General features: G+C 47.2%; 6 protein-coding genes and 1 non-coding gene across 7 annotated transcripts; 4 read left to right on the top strand and 3 right to left on the bottom strand.

Moving 5' to 3' along the window:
- Positions 1–280: 280 nt before the first annotated feature.
- Positions 281–1,277, top strand: EYB26_006053 (uncharacterized protein; the record flags this gene model as incomplete). The annotated part of the gene is made up of 2 exons (XM_054265329.1): positions 281–644; positions 697–1,277. 2 exons carry the CDS (start codon positions 281–283, stop codon positions 1,275–1,277), a joined length of 945 nt encoding a protein of 314 aa, XP_054121304.1.
- Positions 1,278–2,133: 856 nt separating this feature from the next.
- Positions 2,134–3,555, bottom strand: EYB26_006052 (uncharacterized protein; the record flags this gene model as incomplete). Its single annotated transcript, XM_054265328.1, has 3 exons — positions 2,134–2,500; positions 2,551–3,402; positions 3,458–3,555. 3 exons carry the CDS (start codon positions 3,553–3,555, stop codon positions 2,134–2,136), a joined length of 1,317 nt encoding a protein of 438 aa, XP_054121303.1.
- Positions 3,556–4,427: 872 nt separating this feature from the next.
- EYB26_006051 (uncharacterized protein) lies at positions 4,428–6,058 on the top strand (the record flags this gene model as incomplete). Its single annotated transcript, XM_054265327.1, has 2 exons — positions 4,428–5,052; positions 5,106–6,058. 2 exons carry the CDS (start codon positions 4,428–4,430, stop codon positions 6,056–6,058), a joined length of 1,578 nt encoding a protein of 525 aa, XP_054121302.1.
- An 804-nt stretch (positions 6,059–6,862) lies between these two features.
- Positions 6,863–9,303, bottom strand: EYB26_006050 (uncharacterized protein; the record flags this gene model as incomplete). Its single annotated transcript, XM_054265326.1, has 5 exons — positions 6,863–6,919; positions 6,983–7,111; positions 7,194–7,724; positions 7,778–9,147; positions 9,201–9,303. The coding sequence occupies 5 exons, from the start codon at positions 9,301–9,303 to the stop codon at positions 6,863–6,865; spliced, it is 2,190 nt and encodes a 729-aa protein (XP_054121301.1).
- A 2,672-nt stretch (positions 9,304–11,975) lies between these two features.
- EYB26_006049 (uncharacterized protein) lies at positions 11,976–15,344 on the top strand (the record flags this gene model as incomplete). Its single annotated transcript, XM_054265325.1, has 4 exons — positions 11,976–13,478; positions 13,534–13,828; positions 13,888–14,211; positions 14,293–15,344. The coding sequence occupies 4 exons, from the start codon at positions 11,976–11,978 to the stop codon at positions 15,342–15,344; spliced, it is 3,174 nt and encodes a 1,057-aa protein (XP_054121300.1).
- A 1,874-nt stretch (positions 15,345–17,218) lies between these two features.
- EYB26_006048 lies at positions 17,219–17,292 on the top strand. Its single transcript has one exon. It is a non-coding gene; the product is annotated as a tRNA-Gly (tRNA).
- A 595-nt stretch (positions 17,293–17,887) lies between these two features.
- Positions 17,888–18,243, bottom strand: EYB26_006047 (uncharacterized protein; the record flags this gene model as incomplete). Its single annotated transcript, XM_054265324.1, has 2 exons — positions 17,888–17,976; positions 18,048–18,243. The coding sequence occupies 2 exons, from the start codon at positions 18,241–18,243 to the stop codon at positions 17,888–17,890; spliced, it is 285 nt and encodes a 94-aa protein (XP_054121299.1).
- Positions 18,244–19,000: the final 757 nt, after the last annotated feature.

Raw genomic sequence — 19,000 nt, 5'->3', positions numbered from 1 at the left:
TTTTAACACTTTATAACCTTTCGAATTTCAATCCTAGAAATTTTGGCTTGTACCTAAGGCTTTACTAAAATCTACCTTCTGAGCTCTTTGAACCGTCGGACCGATCTGCCCCTCTCACAGCCGCCAAAACCAAGACTTGTGATAGACGCGATTTGATTTCCTTAGAAACCGGAGTCAGCCGGATAAAGCAATTTTCTCGTTTTTTTTTACGATTGAAAGGATAATAAGAGGGAATCCATTTGTCTTAAATCTCTGGTGCTCTATGATGGCAGAAAAGACAATGGCTCCAACAACAGCACCTCGGCGCACCGTTGCTGGAAGCGCCTCGAGCACTACCGCCACAGGAAGAGAATCATCCCAACCAGCAGGGAAGAAAAGAGACTCCAGAGCGGGAATGCGCAAAGTCACTTCCCTGACAGCTGAACAATTAGAACGCAAACGCGCAAATGATCGAGAAGCGCAACGAACTATTCGTGCCCGCACTAAGGAGCACATCGAGAACTTGGAGCATCAGGTTGCTGAGTTGAGTGCCAAGGGACAGCAGGTTGATCGTGTGTTGGAGCGGAATGCGATGCTGGAGTCGGAGATTGCGCATTTGAGGCAGCAGTTGGCTATGATGACGAACAGTAGGCAGTTGTATCAAAGTGAGTACTGCCCTAAACCCAACTATGAGGGTGACTGCTAACAATGGAATAGGCGAAGATGAGCGAAGGTCTTCCACAAGCTCAAACCCAGCAAGCGTGATTTCTTCGCCGTTCAACAGTCCCCCGTTGACAGACTCGATTCCCTCGGGACCACCAATTCCGCCCCTTGCACATCGAATGCCCCTGGCACAGGGATCATGGCATTCGTACGTATCCCCACCACAAACAGGGACATTATCATCAGCATCAATCTCCGGCACTGGGCCAGAACAATCGCATGAGTCACCCTACTCTATGACCGCCGATTCACTGGCAGGTTCATCCATGGGTCAAACACACCACGACATGACATACGGTCTACCTCACTCCACCGCAACACAATACGCCAACAACAATGCGGACTCTTATAACCGCAACCTGACTTACCCGTCTCGAGCGGCGTTGAGCCAACCGCAGCATCAACAGCATCGATCACAGCATATCCCTGTCGCTACCATAGGATATGAGCAGAATATCCCTTCGTTACAGGCAGCTCATCTGCCTATGCCCGCTCATCATACTTATCCCTCTCAGATTGTGCACTCGCCTCCTGCTCATTCCCAAATCGGGTATCAGTGGGATTCGAGGGCTTAATTGTTCTTTTCTTCTAGGAGATGTCGCAGGAGGTTCTTTGTCTTTTCTTTCTTATGTACGGGATAAAGGGGGGGCTACACTATGGAAGGTTGTTATTAGCGACTTATTGCATGAGAGGTTCTTTGTTTCTTGTTTGTTATCAGGTATTTTGCATGTGGTGTAACACATTTTGCTCAGGGATGGAAGCAATCAACCATTTCTTAATGTAGGGCGGCCAGTTTATTTGACGAATAAAAGCACGATTGACGACGTATGTCTATTACTTCCAGTCATCCCTCTAGTGTCTATATTGGATCTAGACTAAGATGCATCCACATTCTTCTCAGCTCTTTCTAACCTTCACCATGTCTTCAAAGGAACATACAAGACCCTTGTCTATAAGTTACCCCCCTTCTCAACCACAGTCACCATATCTTTCTCATAATATCCAAAGTCTGTACCAGCAGCAACCTCCAACACCTTTTGACGCGTCTCCTGCGCAAAGAAATACGTGAAAATCTCGTTGACTCATATATCTCTTTTTATAAACTGGTACAACTCTACCTGGCATCCACCATCAAGAGCTTCATGTCGGCTCAAAAGTGGAAGACATATGTTTTTGCTGGGATTGACCATGATGGAAAGGAGAAGATGGATGTCGAAGAGAAGACGAAGGCGCATCATGTTGAAGTTGGTGATGCGGCCTAGATTGCTGGCTTTGGGTGGAGGTGGATTTGAAAGTGCCAGGTAGTATGAATGACAAATTCTTATTGTAACACGCTACTCTAACACCTATTTATATATTCATGTAATAGCCATAAACAAAGACGGCGAAATACAAGAACTATCCATTCCGTATTTCGTACACTGTAGCAAATTACTTGGTGTATTTAGCTTGTAACTGCTTAGCAATCGTCGTCAACTGAATATTGCTGGTTCCTTCGTAAATAGCACCAATCTTGCTATCCCGGAACATCTTCTCTGCAATACCCTCACGTACAAAGCCCATACCACCCATCCATTCGACAGCAGAGCCTGCAACCCTTCCAGCAACTTGGGATGCATAGAGTTTAGCCATAGCGGCGTCCATGACAAAATCTTGTCCGGCTTCCTTCTTGCGCGCGGCATTATAAACTAAAGCACGTGCTGCGGCGATTTCGGTATATGCCTGTGCGATTTGGTGCTGCATACCTTGGAAGTCGCCAATCAATTGGCCGAATTGTTTGCGGTCATTCCAGGCGTATCTATACTTGTTAGTTTGATATTTACGTGACAAAAAGCCGAGGTTACATACCCAGCAGCATTCTCCCATGCACCAAGAGCCAAACCAGTCATTTGAGCAGCAATACCAATACGGCCTTCATTCAAAATGCCAATAGCAATCTTGTATCCTTTGCCCTCTTCGCCTAGAAGGTTGGCCTTGGGGATCTCAACATCGTCAAAGTTGAGAACACAAGTGCTGCTTGCGCGAATACCGAGCTTCTTCTCCTTCTTGGCAATGCTAAATCCAGGCGTGCCCTTCTCTACAATGAACGCAGTGATACCCTTGTAGCCTTTGCTAGGGTCAATGTTGGCAAACACAATAAAGAACCCCGCCTCCATGGAGTTTGTGATCCACATTTTGGAGCCATTGATCTTGTATCCATCAGCAGTCTTTTCGGCCTTGGTCTGGAGCGCAAACGCATCGGAGCCCGAAGCCGGCTCAGAAAGACAGAACGAGCCTACTGTGCCTGAGGCTAATTGCGGTAGCCATGTACGCTGTACCTCCGCGCTGCCGTATTTCATCACCGCGGTGTTTACCAAGGTATTGTGCACATCCACCATAACACTAACACTAGGATCGACGCGGGCAAGTTCTTCAATGGCGATGATTGCAGATGTAAAATTCATTCCCGATCCACCGTACTCTTCCGGGATCTCGATGCTCATCAGTCCCTGTTCGAAGAGCTGTTCGACAACTGTGGGGTCCATAGCCTCTGCCTCGTCCATGTCTCGTACTTTGGGTCCGATTTGTTCTTGCGCGAATTTGGATACGGTCTCTGCCATCAGGGACTCGGTTTCTGTGAGATGGGAAATCGGCGTTGGTGTGAGATCGGTTAGATCTACATCTCGTCGGCGGGGGGTTGTAGAGAATGCTCGAGGGATGCTAGTTTTATTCATCAGTAACTTAAAGCTTCGATGAGTCAGGAATGGGAACACACTGTTGAAGAGACCGGGCGGGAGTGGTTCTCGTCGAGGTCGAGAGCCCAGAAGCAACTGTGCGCGTCAAAGGGCGCAGGGTGCGCGAGAGGGAGGCCATGCTGGTGTTTTTTGAAAGGATGCGACAGTGTCCCTGTTTAATATGAAGCTCAAGTCTGGTAAGTTGAATTGCAGGATATCTAAGAATTAATGCGTGACACGGACAAGTGGAAGTTGATGCTCAAGTTGAAGGATTTCACCGTCGTTATCGAGCAGGTCAGCAATGCCGAGACTAACCGCGGCAGGGCGGGTAAACAGTGACTGCTGATTTATGAATAGCTCGAGGCTATTGCTTATCGACAGGTTCTAAAGGGGATATTTTGAATAGAAAACCAAATATTCCAGACCGATTCAGCGATGGCATACTTCTATACATTGGCGCAGCTGCTGGGTTTGACGAAAACCCAATGATGTCCTGCAAGCTCACTCCGTGATTCGTGACATGTGAATACTCGGGGAATACAGAGTGAACGCCACAATGGCACTGCGGCTGGTGCAAAATCACGTGTCGCCAAGTCTAACCCCGCGTGACTGTGGCGGTGCAGTCGAAGATAAAGGCAGACTCGACTCTCTGATTGGTTGACTGATCAGACGCAGAGGAGCCGCCGGTGGCGTGCATAGGCTGCATGGCACACCAACTCAGCGCTTAAGTAGCAACAAAGTACCCAAGAATAGAGACTTCCATTCTTAGAAATTTGCCAATAGATTATTTATCTGCCACTTAATTTGATCGCAATTGTGACCACTTTGTGCTGGCACATACAATTCTTGGTGACAAAAGCTCACTGCCGACATACTGAGTCCATCACAGGAGTTGTCCTCGACGTCATTTGATACAGGACCCACTCGCGATATCAATTCTATTCTTTCAAACCTGTTCGAGAATTGAGCAGGATACCCATTTTCTTCCAGAAGCAAACACTTGTTCAAGCCATGGCAACTCACGGCGATCCTCGAGTTTTATACAGCATCAACAATATTCGCGCCTACCACATTCAAGATGGAGAAGAAACCGATCTTACACCATCAGGGCCGCAGACCCTCTCCTTGTTGATGGTGCCTACAGTGTCGCCTGAACAGCAACAAGACACTGGAAGCGCGCCAGAGGAAGACTTTTATCTACATTTACATCTTCCTCCTGAACTGGACATGGCATTGCCAGCCACGACCCAAATATATCATCAGCCCCCTAACAGCTATCTCATTCCGCGCTGGGATTTGGGTCCTGATGCCGGCGCTTTTATTCGTCTGCAGTTCCCTGGTATTGGATCTGGCTCTACAAAGGTCTCTCAGGAAGATGTGGACACGTTTGAGACTATCTTAGCACAATGTACTGCGTTCCTTGAGCGAGCTGCTCCTCCTTCGAGTCATGCGGCATACAATCCTGCTGATTATGCACCGGGTGAAGGTTATATATCTTCGCCAAACCAGAAGGATCCTGACAGCAAAGGATTCGGTCAGATTGTTCTAGTAGATGAGGAAGATGGGAGTGTTGTCGGTGAACTTTCGGAGGGGTACAAGGTTGTTGAGAAGCCAGATGTGAAACCGGGTTCGAAGAGTAAGTTTGTCGTCTCACCGATATTTAGTCTCAAGTTGCTAACATATCTACAGATCCCGTCGAGATCCAACTCCCAGCCCCAGGCGAAGAACATCAAATCAGCGTCAGCAACGTCTCCGAAGAATATCTCCGCATGGCCCGTCACCCGGCCTACAAAGACTCCACTATTGTACAAACCTCAGCACGCGCATCTCGTCTCATCGTCACTGGATCCGCGTTTCTAGCCAACAAACTGACCAGTGGCGCCGACAGCTTTGCGCAGCGGACAAAGCCCAACCCAGAACCCCTCAACTTCTCCCCAGCAACACAAGAACGAATCCGCAAAGTGCATAATCTATCTCAATCTGCCGTCGGTCTATCTGCCCGCACGGTCGGTAGCATTAGCCGCGTAGCGCAGAACCTTGGGGCAACTCTGGGGCGCCGCAAGGATACGCCCAAGGGCTCTTCACGTCAAGGATACGACAGTAACGGCAATCCCGTCGAAGTCAAGACGGGCGTTCTGAATAAGTCGCTGATCGCATTTACCACATTGATGGACGGCATCGAAGAAGGTGCACGCACAGTGCTGAATTCAGGCTCTACAGCCGCGACCACCATGATACAGCACCGCTATGGCGCTGAAGCCGGCAGCGTCGCATCTGATATCACGCGCGGATTCCGGAACGTCGGGTTGGTATACATTGATGCTGCGGGCGTGAGTCGCAGGGCTGTCCTAAAATCCGTGGCTAGAGGCATGATAGTCGGACGCATGCATAATGGTCAACAGGTTGTTGTTGGCAGTGGTGATGGTGGACAAGTTCCGCTTGATGGGAAGGCGGAGTACACGTACTATGGAGGCAGCACCAATGGCATTGGTAGCAGCAATAGCCAGCGCAGCAGTAGTAGAAATCGTCTTCCGGGTCCTCCTCGGCGACATGCCCGTACGCCATCGCCACCACCGGCGTATGGTGCTGCGGGGACTTATTCGTTGGATGGTACTTCTACATCTGCATCAGGGAAGCATTAATCTTTAGTATTGTCTATTAACTCCTATTTACTTTGTCAGTTCTCTTGGGGACTATCCCAAGTTGGATTCGTGTTTGGGTTTCACAGTTTTTGCTATTTGGCTTTTTATCACTTGTGTTTCTGAGTTTTGCTAATGACACGGTTGAAATGAAGTATGAACATTTGGTATGTACTATTTGTGATACATTCAATGATGATATTGGCATGTAGATACAAACTGGCTATGAATTTAATGGCCTTGAAAATTTTTGAAGTCCTCATTATTTGAATCAATTCTTTTACAAGCCAATGTGACACATCACTTATAATCCATTCTACTCCCCTATTTGACTAGGTAGATTTGCCCTTGAGGGATTGGTTTTCTCTGTTTATTGTCTAGTGTCTACTATTCCTTGACAAGCCTCAGAGAAGCGGTCAATACATGCACGTGCCTACTTCGACCTACAAGAATAGAAGAGTTTCTCCTTGGAAAAGAGCTAGGACGGGAAGGGCTGTTGGACGACAACAACATATACAAAAGTCTCTCGACAGGCCCAAGTACTAAGCTCCTAGCTTTATACGCAATAATTGGTTGCATGCAGCTTATCTGGCTGCATACTCAATTCGATCATCCTCAGCCTATAATATAATTAGGGTTCAACGCGCAAAACAGAGGTTTGATGCGTTGGCACAAGATTAGTGGTCATTTCTTCGGTCGTGTTACCCACGCCTCCATGAAGGGTTAGCTAATTGATTAGTCCCAGAATTTTCCGGGGTCTATGTGGTACGTAATTATAGCCTGGAATAAAGTTGATCACCTTCATTCCTAGTGAATCATCTGAGAAATCACGCCTAAGCTGAATAGACTTGCCATTGGCATTTTCTGCAATCAAGTTTCGTCAGTCATGAATCGCCTAATAGAAGATAAATAGAAAGTTATGTATACCTGACTGCCATAGAACCCAGTAATAGTAGTCCCTGGTTCAATCGCCATCGGTGTCAATGGGCTAAGAGTACCGTCATTCGACCTTCTAGGAGGCCGAAAATGGACAGATCTTCCGCGATTCGTGGTAATCTATTTGCCAGACATAGAGAAGTTATTATCATCAAAGGTTGCTTCTAAGCAAAACAAGTATCAGAGGGGGAGGATGACCAACCTTGAAGGATTTCAGTTTCCCATGTCTCTCAAAACTATATGCATCATTCCGCTCTGTACGTATTACAATTACCTCAACATGCTGTATAATTTCTCCACCAGGGCCGTCTATAGAGAAGGTTTGCACAGAAGCTGAACTGGAGAAGGCTTGTGCAGCACCTGGACTGAAGAAGATTTGGGCAGAAGCTGGACTGAAATTTCTCTCGGTACGACCTAGCTTTTGTGGTTGTATCGGTTGTGCGGCGTTAGTTTCATATAGAAAGTCGATTTCCAAGATGTCTATGTTCGCAAAAACACGGATTTCGGTCAACGATCGAAGATAGACACCATTGGGGCCGCCAAAGTCGATGTAGCATAATGGTTGATAGCTAGTGGTAAGTGGATGTTCGCCTATAAATGACGCTTCATTCACAAACAGATTCGGAGCGGGTACGCCAGGATACCACAAGGCTGATTCCCTCCAAGGTGCAACCTGGTGGTCATAATCTGATTGATCTACGCCACCTAATTTCAGATAAACTATTTTATAACCCTAATAAAGAGTCAGTGAACATTCAACAATGTTTCAAGGTCGTTAGATGTTACATCTAGACCAATTTCCAACTTAGTAATAGACTGGACGCTCATCAGTCGTTCCGATATTGGCGAGTCCTTGGGAGATCCAAACCACTCTGAGATACTCCCATCTGTGCCGAGAATTCGAAGACCGTGCAATCCTCGCGATCCCATCGCCACAATAAACCCTTGAAATGACGTGACTTTGTAGTATAGCTCCTTATGTCTGTTCAGATAGCCCAATTGTATGGAACTGCCATCCTTCGATATGAAACGCATACCAACGAGGTATTCGGTGTATCCATCCGCCACGACTGAAAAAGCGATAGAAACGAGATCTTCGGGTAAAGTTACAGTTTGATCGAAGAGTAGCCGACAACCCGCCTCGAATTCGTCATTGATTACCGTAGGCGATTTGATATCCGCCGCAACCTTCCATCGACGCGCACCAGGATCTTCTTCATCTTCTTCAGCTTCAGCCATATCTTCAATCTCGTCAGACCGTACATGGTCATCCCCGAAGAAGTCATCATTCTCGTGAGGCGGATGCAGCTCAAGCAGTTTGACAATCCTCTTGGCTAAAGGCCAGATTCTCTTTCTATTCTCCATGCCAAATATATCCTTGGTATACATCGTTTTTTTGTAGATAGCAATCCAATCAATCTCTGGCGAGCGCTTTAAGTGTGATCTCTCGAAGAGAAAGCCGCACTCGGCACCGGGATCAAAAACGGAAGCCCAATAGGTCTGGTCACTCAAAAGTGGGAGAAAGGCCTTGGAGGACTTGACAAGGCTCAAAACATCCTTGATAGGTAGGCACAACGCTATCATCACGCGAATCTCCCACGGAAGGAGCGAGAAGCAATTTCTGCTACTCGAGCCAGCCCATTCGAGGTACTTATGTTGATATTCAGGATCTATATGCACCGATATGCACTCATCCAACTCCTGGATCAAAAGTGGATTATATCTCGCATTTTCAAGGACTTTCGACTCTTTGTATGTCCGCATGACTCGATCTTCCCATGGGTAATGGTGTTGATTTTCGAAGTCCATTTCACAGAGGCCCCCATAATCATGGCCCCAGCAAACACCAATACCTCGATAAGAGAAAGGTAACGACTTGCATATCCTGTAAAGTCGACAGGGATCAACCCAAACCCCAGGTGCGGTCTCCCTGAGAAGCTCAAAGCAAGCATCATGAAAGACGTATCCATGCGAGTTTAACTCTATGCCTCTTCTCGGGCGGCTTCTCATGACAGTGATGTGGGCTTTGTCATTGAATGGTATGTCGGGATTAAGCACACGCATATCTGGATCAATAGGTACAGTCCATGTGCAAACTGATATGTCAAAGGTACCAATCCCAGAGGTATAGATTCCAAGTGGTGGATATGTCCAGACTGATATGTCGGCTTAGCAACGAGCCATGAATTGACTGCTATTTAGATCGTACCTGCACGGAATTCGCTCAGCCAGGGAGGTACTTTCCAGGTAGGTGTTGAAAACCCGGAAATTGCATATCCGCAAAGAACACAACCATAGTGACGACGACTCATAGCGCGCAATTTGCCTGATAGACCTCGAGAGCGCAGTATGCAAGATGCCCACGAATCTTCGAGGTTGGCTGAGGTGAATCGGGTTTAAATGTTGCTTCAATCGTGCCTACCAAGATGCTGTCGAAATGGCCCCTCATGGCCAATCACGTGAGATATACGAGCAGTCCCCTCACTCTTGGTTGGTCGAATTTCGAACATACATAAAAGTGCCTACCTACCGAATCTACCGATGCTACACAGATGACCATCCGATCGAAACGAGTTGGTCTGAAAACAAACGATTGTTGAGATGTGGTACAAACCCTGGCTTCGGCTGGGGCAAGAACCTTGAAGCTGATTTCATGTCAACTCGCATGGTGTTTACTGAATGAATGAATGTACATATGTGGCCTTTGGACGGCTGGACCTGTCATTGTCAATTTGTCAAAGAAAGAGAGTCTGGTTGTGATCTGTCTTGGCACTAACAACATCTTTGGATGACTCCACCGTGTCCGAGCTGGAGAAGGAGCGATCAATTCGGGTACCTACTCCGGCGGCCGTCCGTACGCACACTCGAGAGCTCGAGAAGGCGCCGAAGGTCATCCTTCACATGCAAAACCGCGAATTCTGGTTTCATTTTCTATAGAAGTAGACAGCAAGATAAACATCCTCACCGTCAACACGAAGCGCGAAACAGAATCAGCAAAGGCCGAAAACGGAAAGGGCCCCTCGACTACCCGGTACGGTTAGTGGAGTGGTGTACATAGTAACTTAGCGCGGCCCTGAGATTAATAAATCAAGTTTCAGAGTTGCAGACAGGGGAAGTCTCCACTTCACCAACATGTTGCGATCGCGTTGTTTCCAGTGTTATGAACGTGACCTTCTTCCGGCAAGCAGCAATCAATCCTTGCAGAGAAGAGATAGAGAAGACATGGGCAGTCGCCTTGTTTGAGACAGATGTTAATAACCATGGACAACGACCCTCTGGCACGCATCCAATTAGTCTTTGGTACCTTTCTTCATACGTAGGACAGCTTTTAGCTCGAGCCAATCAACAACGAGAATTGTGGCAGTCGACCATTCAATGGCTGAAGCTACTGCTACAAGTACTATGTTTATTTCATGATTCACGGTAGGACTCTATTGTTTCATGTGATCGCTGGAACTTAATTGGTCTCGAAAGGATTCCATGGACGATCAGGTACCTGTTCCTAGCACTACTCTACGTAGTAGTACTCCGTAGTAAGGATTGGTCCACTAAGTTGCTTCTACAGAGCAGGTAGCGTCAAGCCGGTGGTCACCCGATTCGTCCGTCCAGTGATCGATCGCAGCAGTCAACGTTTCTCTCTCTGCACAAACCAAAGACAAAGAAATACATAGCACCAAATCAAGAAACTATCATCACTCAATGTTCTTGCGACAAAGAGAATCTACTCCGTGCTGCAAGCAATGTTGAGTCGAAGATAGACCCACCGCGGCCACTAAAAACCCCAAGACTTAGTTTGGCTCCTCAGCTGGGCTAGGCGTAGTGACCTCCTTCCCGTCTTTCCTTCCCTCCCTCACTCCCTCCTCTCTTTTCCCTTTCTGTTTACTCTCCCCTTCCTCCTTCCTCCTCCTTCCTCCTCCTCCCTCCCTCCCTCCTCTTATCCCCCTCCTTTCTTCATCTCTTGTTCTTCTCCGCGTCGATTCGCGATTCAGACCAGGCCGGTTCGCCGGCTTCTCTAGGTCATTGTCAAGATACAATCGCTTTACTGGTCGTCTTAATCCTCCCCCTCCCAGTCCCAACCCCCAGCCGCGCATCGCATCGCTCCCGCTCCCTGCTGGCAACATCCATCCCTATTAGCTTTCTGGTCCGCTTGCTCTTGACGACGATGCACAACAATTGTTCAGCTCCGTGAATTTCGATCAATTCTTTTTTTTTGACTGCTTCGTTCAATCCTCTAGCAGCCCTTCTTGTTCATTTATTTTTTTTTCTCGGTTTCTTTTCGAAGCTCGTTGTCGCGTTCTACCGAGGCTGTCTCACGTCACTTTCAGTCTGTTCGCGCCCGTCACTCAGACCACCCCGACTCCCTTTAATCAAACAGCCCCTTTCAACTACCGCCATCTCTGTCGCGCTAACGAACGATAAACAACAATCGAGGTCAGGTCTGGGGCTTTGGAAACTCTTGTACATTATTCATATGTACAGAATCTGTCCGTCGGTGCTGTCCAATTAGTTGTACTCGCCGTTGCTCTTACCGCCGAAAACGCGTTTCCTCTGGTGTGGGTCGTTGCGCTGTCAATCTAGTCAACTGGCTCAGCGGGTCTCAACAGCTCGCCAGCTTGCTGTGCAACTGATCGTCTTGATCCTTTGATTCAATCTTGCCCATTAGATTTGTTAGTCATGATTTCTTATCTTTGAATTTTCCTCTTACTCCTCTCTCCCCGCATCCACATTCCTCCAGAACCACGTGCAAATCCACCGCTGACATTCCTACCATTTACCGATTTCAGTCCTTCGCAACATTCCTCTCTCGATCGGTCACTGTATCGCTTCGACTGTTACGTTCTTGTCCAATAATCCTCTGGGAGGCTTTTGCGTCTTGTTGCATAATTCCACGGCACTTTTCTTTTTTTGCTTTAGTTGAGCGGGCTTTGGGATCATCTCATTGTATTTCTCACAGCGCGTGGTTCAGGAAATGTCGTCTGCTGCCATGCAGACAGCTCCTACGCATACATCAGCGACGATAACTTCGACCTTGTATCCCACAACCACTTCTTCCTCATCTCCACAAGCTCAGAATGCCTATCATCCCAGAACCGTTACCGCATCTCACTCACCTCAATCTGTCGACATAACATCTCGAAACTCGCCGTCGTCATCCAAGCGACCCAGTCGACAGCCTAGCACTAATGGTGCCAACTCCAATTCTGCGCTTGGTCCTCAACACTCTCAGTACGGGTCAGGGTCGCCAACAATGAGTTCCTCCGCCCAACAATCCTCCCAGAGTCCGATGTCCTCGAACTCGACCAATCACACACATTCTCACTCTAATGCTCCTGAAGGGTTAGGGCTAACGCCACAAATCCCCCCTCGTACATCATCGAATCAACGATCCAGCAGACGCCAGGACTCGAGTCAATCAAGAAGTCGGGGTGAGGATCCAAATGGCGGTCGTTCTCGTCGCAAAGGTCAACAATCGCCTGAACGATCCAGCTCAAACGAAATTCCAGCCCAACATTCCTCCGCATATCAAAGTCGTTCAGATCATGCATTGGGCTCGTCATCCGAGCCTACTGCCCTCGCAAGTGAATCGAGCACCGTTCTTAATCAAGTTATGATCACCGATCCAGCTGAGGATATTGAGCGCGAACATGAGCGATTAATGGAGGCACAGACCTCAACTGATGGAGCATCGAATTCTGTCACTGGTCTTGGGCTGGTTGGCGATGAAGGCGTAGACGATGCTACCCGCAATGGCCCACGAACTCGGCAAGATTACTCCAACACATCGGGGAAACGTAAGGAAACCACCTTCGGAAGGTACATATTAGGCCAGACATTGGGTGAAGGAGAGTTTGCCAAAGTCAAGCTCGGCTGGAAAAGAGATGGCAGCGTTCAAGTTGCTATCAAACTCATTCGACGGGAGAGCTTAGGCTCAAATCCCAGCAGACTTCCAAAGATCTACAGAGAGATCGCAATTCTCCGAGAACTATCTCATCCAAACATTGTACGCCTGCACGAGATGGTAGAAACTGATCGCTACATTGGAATCATCATGGAATACGCCTCTGGTGGAGAGCTCTTTGATTACATTCTCAAGAACCGCTATTTGAAGGATAATGCAGCCAGGCGCCTGTTTGCGCAGCTCGTTTCCGGTGTTGGTTATTTGCACAAGAAGGGAATCGTGCATCGTGACTTGAAATTGGAAAATCTGTTGCTCGACAGGAATCGTAATCTCATCATCACTGATTTTGGGTTCGCCAACACCTTCAACCCTGCTGACGAACTTGGCGAGGAGATTGAGTACAACCTTACCAACCGCGAATTCGTCAAGAGAATGGGACTAGACAAGACTGATGCTGCTGGATTGCGACGCGGCGATTTGATGCAAACTAGCTGCGGTAGTCCATGCTATGCCGCACCCGAGCTTGTTGTGAGCGACTCTCTTTATACCGGTCGCAAGGTTGATGTTTGGAGTTGCGGTGTGATTCTGGTAGGTCCTTCCACAATGCGAGTCCATAAAATCAAATCTAACGTTTATCTCTTAGTATGCTATGCTCGCCGGCTACCTTCCGTTCGATGATGATCCTGCGAATCCTGAAGGAGACAACATCAACCTCTTGTACAAATACATTGTTAGCACGCATCTCACATTCCCCGAATACGTAACACCGCATGCTCGCGATCTATTGCGCCGTATCCTCGTTCCCGACCCTCGCAAACGTGCCGATCTTTTCGAAGTTGCTCGTCACAGTTGGCTCAGCGAATACTCACATGTTGTGTCTCATATCACAAGTAGCACCACTAATATTTCAGACATTGCTACTACAACCGTCCCTGCTGGTAAGTTGATCGTTTTGAAGTCATGTGCAGCATCATATGCTAACTACGTGCGCTGATAGAAGGAACACAAGAAGGCCCTACACTGGCTCGCAGCGCATCTGTACGCGAACCACCAAAGAGTTTCCAGGGCAATGCATCGACACTAGGCGGCTTGACTCACCAACAAGGAAAGGTTGCAACTCAAGAAGAGTCTTCTAACAGCAAGACCAAGACTTCAAGGGAAGCAAAAAGACGAACTGTTCAGGTGGAGTATGTCGCACCTCAGTCGCAGACTGTCCGCGGCGACCATACATCGAGTACATCTCCTCAATCAGCAACGGCAACCCGAACAGGATCTCGAGGCGTTGTTGATCAGAACAAACCATTACCAAGTGAGCCACAAGGTGAGCAACCGCAACGGACGACAAATACCCAATCAGCTCAAGAATTACGTCCTAACGCTGGAATTCCTCGCTCGATGTCAGAAGCAACAGGACAAGTCTTCGAAACCTCGCAAACCACGCGCCCAAACACCGGACACTCTGCCATGTCCCTCAATGCTGGAAGACTTCCTTCTCGTGGCTCCTATGGTCAACCAGTAGCACCTACAGTGGCAGCAACCAACGCTCAGGGTCGACTGGCACAGCCAAAGAATGCTAAACAATATAATATCTCGTCACCAATTCCTCAAGACCCGAACATGTCTATTGGACGGCTTAGCACCCACCAGCTCCCTACCACATTCAACCAGACTCCTGCACAAGAACCAGTCAGGTCCCACAAGCGTTCAAGCACAGTCAGCAGTATCGGAGAGAGGCTTTTCGGTCGCTCAGGGTCCTTTTTCGGTGGTCGACCAAACCAGCCTACTTCACGCCCCAAAACCGGAAAACGGTATCCTCCAACAAGCATGAAAGAGCCTTACTCCACCGAGGACTCAAGAACCTCGATCGACTCTCGGCGATCGAACTCGTATGCGACCCATACAGAGCCACGGCCGCGTCGATTTTCTCTCATGAACTCTATCAGGGGATTTTCATCGGGGCGCAGTGATCAGAATTCGGAAAGCGGTTCTCATGATGCCGAATACTCTCGGCCAGCTACAGGTCCTGGAATGTTTACAGGACGCGATGTCAGTGGTGGATTCAGTGGATACTCTGGCTCTCAGCAAGGCGAAGTAGCACCTCAGGAAACCAGCTATGAAGCTCATATCGATAGACAGTTCGCTCAACTACACGAAAGCAACCAAATGTACCAGGATCAAGAGCAGCCCAGTGACTACAATGCATTGGAGACAAATGAGTACTACGGTTATCCTCAGCGAGGGCAGCAATACAATGGGAGCTATGACAGATCGAGGCCATCCGCGCAACTTTCTCGACCCAAACAGGGTGTTTTGCAAAAGAATAATCGAAAGTTTGCAGATGCGTACGAATACGAAAGGGACCATTCACACCACTCTGGAAGCTCTGGGGCGGCAAGAAAAGTCATGGACTTTTTCCGTCGGCGAGGCAAAGCCAGAGCTGGAGAGGATCGGTGAGGGCTATTAGAACGGGTTTGACATATGAAAGTGCTGGTTCTATTGACTGAAACTTAATGTCTATTATCTATTGCTCATCTGTCCAAGCACATGATTTGTGTGGTCGATTGTCATACGTCTTTACGTCCGCGAATTCACCTCTGCAGACAGGCTAGCTCGGCCGTCTTCTGCTGGGGAAGGAAGCATCATTCGGACGTTGCGCTTCCTTGGTGAATATTTTGCAATCAAGTACAAAAATGTGTCGGCAACATTATTCACAGTAGATTGTTTTCAAGGGGATATCTTCGGATATCAATAACCGCGCGATACCCCCGATTGCTCAAGCTCTGTACCGTTCCACGCAATTGATGTCACAGTTTCTAGTGACTTTTGTCAACCTTGTCATACAACTTTATACCCTTCACATACCTGCATAATTAATATTGAGCTTTTTTTTTCCTTTATCCTGTATTTCCTTTGTGTGAAAATAAATATCGGCATTTTTTTTCCTTTTATTTCCTTTGTCCGTGTCAATTTGTATTTTTCATTTACTTGTCCTCTTCTTTAGCCTGTGCAATTCCTCCGGGCGAAGTTTATCAAAACCAACTTCATAACCCTGCATTGTGCTTTATTCTTTCTTACATCTCGGGAGGATATACTTCTAGGTGGCCCTTTTTTTCTCTCTACTTCTCTTGTCAATAGTTCGACAATGGAAGGTATAGTCTTTTCCCTTTCACATGATTTAGACAGCAGCAAGAAAGTCTGGTGTGTATGTGTATCTTGTTTTATTCTTCGATTCTTGGATGTCAAATATTTCGTTGACACTTGTTTTAATGTAAGTAGTTTTTAGTAGGTACCTGGTTTATTTCAATCATCGATACTTATCAAGTCTTGATCCTTTTTTGGGCTTTGAAATATATATACATCGATACATAATTCTACAGTTCCCAACACTGTCTCGTTGATATTGAGTTTTTTCGATTTCCAGTTACAGCACTATTGGCATGAATATATCGTAACGGGTGCATTTGTACATGCGACGTCAGCATGAAAAGAACTGAGCAGCCCGCCCGTTCAGCTCTGATATGATTCCCTGCTATGTGGTTAGATCGTCCCAACTCAATGTATAGTTGTATACGACTTGGAGAACTCACGTCATTTGTGTGACAGAACCATGGGTTAAGCTTTTTCCTTCGGCCCGCTCCGATCGACCGAATGTATTTATATATATTTGGTACATAGTATTCTATCCGACCCCCCTCAGGATGGATGGATATATTGCAAAAACCGATAGCAATGTCCGAGCTCCGTATACTGCATATAATACGAGTCCCTGCCATGCCCGTGTATATAAAATCCACCCATATATACACACAGGTTGTGTAGGTTGGTCACAGGCATCCGAGCCTCCGTTGCCGACGAGATGATGACATAGATTGACGCCGACGACAACCGAGGGTTGACAACCCCTCAACTTCCAACCACGGACATAACAGAACTTACAAATCAGCCCTTGGTGTAGAGAACCGAATGAGGAATACACTAATCATGGTTCTAACATACGATATGCAACCCAGTAAATACCATTGTATGTACCGGTAAAGCCGGAATATGAGGTGATTTGCTCGCTAAACGTAGTAGCGAGTCTACGTATCATCAATTTAGCCTATATCTCTCGCCAATAGGACATGTTAGATATGATGAAATTCCGGCGGACCATTTGGTTATCTTCTCGATAATCGTACATATGTAATTAGTAGGAGGGTAGATGATGGGAGTGGCATTGAATTTCTCATGGTTGGTTGAGATTGTATACCTTGACGCAACTAAACCTGATTGATATGTCGATTATGATGGGGGTTATGGATTCAAAAAGCGGATCACCATACATCGAAGCATTATTGGTCTAGTGGTAGAATTCATCGTTGCCATCGATGAGGCCCGTGTTCGATTCACGGATGATGCACAACAATTTCTTTTTTTATGTTTTGATTTTCTTGCTATTTGTTCCTGGTTGGGGTGCTGCCTAGGTAGCTTACGTAGAGACACCTCAAGAGGGTTGTGCGAGAGATTTACGATGGAAGTTATCAGCATGAAACCTTTCCTTTTTTTGGGGTAACGTCTGAGAAGCTAAGTATTGTTATGGAAACCCGCTAGTTATCCCTCCAAGAAAAAGCAAAAATGTAAAAAGATAAAAGTGATGCTGGTCTAAGCAGAATCGGTATACTAATGCATATGAAAAAGAAAAAATCTCCGCGGCCAGCCGAAGGGGGGGGCGGGGGCTGAGTTTGATGGGTGCAGCCGTACCCCGTACATCATTCGACGTGTTGGCATGTGATGACGATGTTGGCTAATAGTGAACCCCGGGACAGCTGTTTGCTTGATCGACGTGCATAATCGGTCGTATCAAGCCCCTCTCTCTAGCTTGACAGTCTGTTCAGAATCGTGGAAATAAAGAAATTAGAAGTAAGATGGAGAAATTGAGTTTGAACATCTCGCTGATTTGGCCAGTCGCTGAAGCACCTGAGGAAATCAAGGTTCGTGGTCATCAGTAATGGGAAGCGTTAATTCATAGATTCTAGTCGCGATGAATTCGTAATTTGAGTGTAATATCGCGACCGGATGATGCTATGTTGTTTCGGGTCCAATGTTCCTGTCGATTGATCCATGAAGCATGCCCAGAAGATTGCATCTACAAAGAGATGACAAAGGACGTTCAAGAACGGTCGTAGCCGAGCTTGAGGAAACCGCCAGCAAAGCTGCTGTTGGATCCAGTGCTGGAGGTTGAAGATAGACGCTCAATTGGGACTCCAGGTTTCTCAGAGTCCTCAGGAGATGAGATCAAGTTGTTGGAGGTCTTGGGTCCAGTGGTAGGCGAGAGGACCAAGAACTGGTTGAGCTTGGGAAGCTTGGGAAACATCTTGTAGGATAACGTAGATAAAGAAGTTTAATGGGATTTCTTGCTGATTGGTAAGAATGATGTTTGATTCCGTCGAGGGTAGTCAAGAGTGTAGATTGGAAGATGAAAGGAAAAGAGAAGAGGAACTTAACAGCACTTGAGGGGATATGGGACCCTTTATATGGTTCGATGCTGTTCCATGAGCTATCGATACATCGAGCAACATATGTACGTAGTATGTTTCACAAATCGACTTATGAAAGGAGATCTTATGCCAGCTAACTGGGCGTTCGCCGTTTGTTCTGCCCTTCGTCCTAGCTTGGGCAAATCTCCTCATGTGACCTATTCTCTGTTTGTCACCGAGACGGCGAGAGCCTCTGATTTGCTCGGCATGAATGCTTCTTCTCTCGCTTGTATCTGGAATCTACTATGAGTAACGTGTGAGTGGAGAATACGCCAGCCACACCAGATTGCTCATACGGAAACGTGGGGTGCCCCTAAAGTCATTTCCGGATACACCGACGACAAACTCGGGTAGCTTGTCGTTACTAAAAAGCCGCCTATATTTAGGGCTGCTCCTGGCGCTAACCTTCCCCAAACTATGACTGTTCATTTTGCAGTACAGGAGTCTCCGTCTTTGTTTTTCCATCTCAGATTTCTCTGCTTTCTCAAAAGATTCTTTAACACGATCATTCATCTTGTCTTTTGCCAAGATATAAATCAATTATCTCGAGATTCGGCATCTCAAAATTAGGGCGTCGTTGTGCTTGGCACGCGA

Source organism: Talaromyces marneffei, chromosome 4 (genome assembly GCF_009556855.1).
Source record: "Talaromyces marneffei chromosome 4, complete sequence".
NCBI lineage: Eukaryota > Fungi > Ascomycota > Eurotiomycetes > Eurotiales > Trichocomaceae > Talaromyces > Talaromyces marneffei.
Note: the sequence above shows the minus strand (reverse complement) of the source record. Positions and strands in the feature narration are given on the sequence as shown.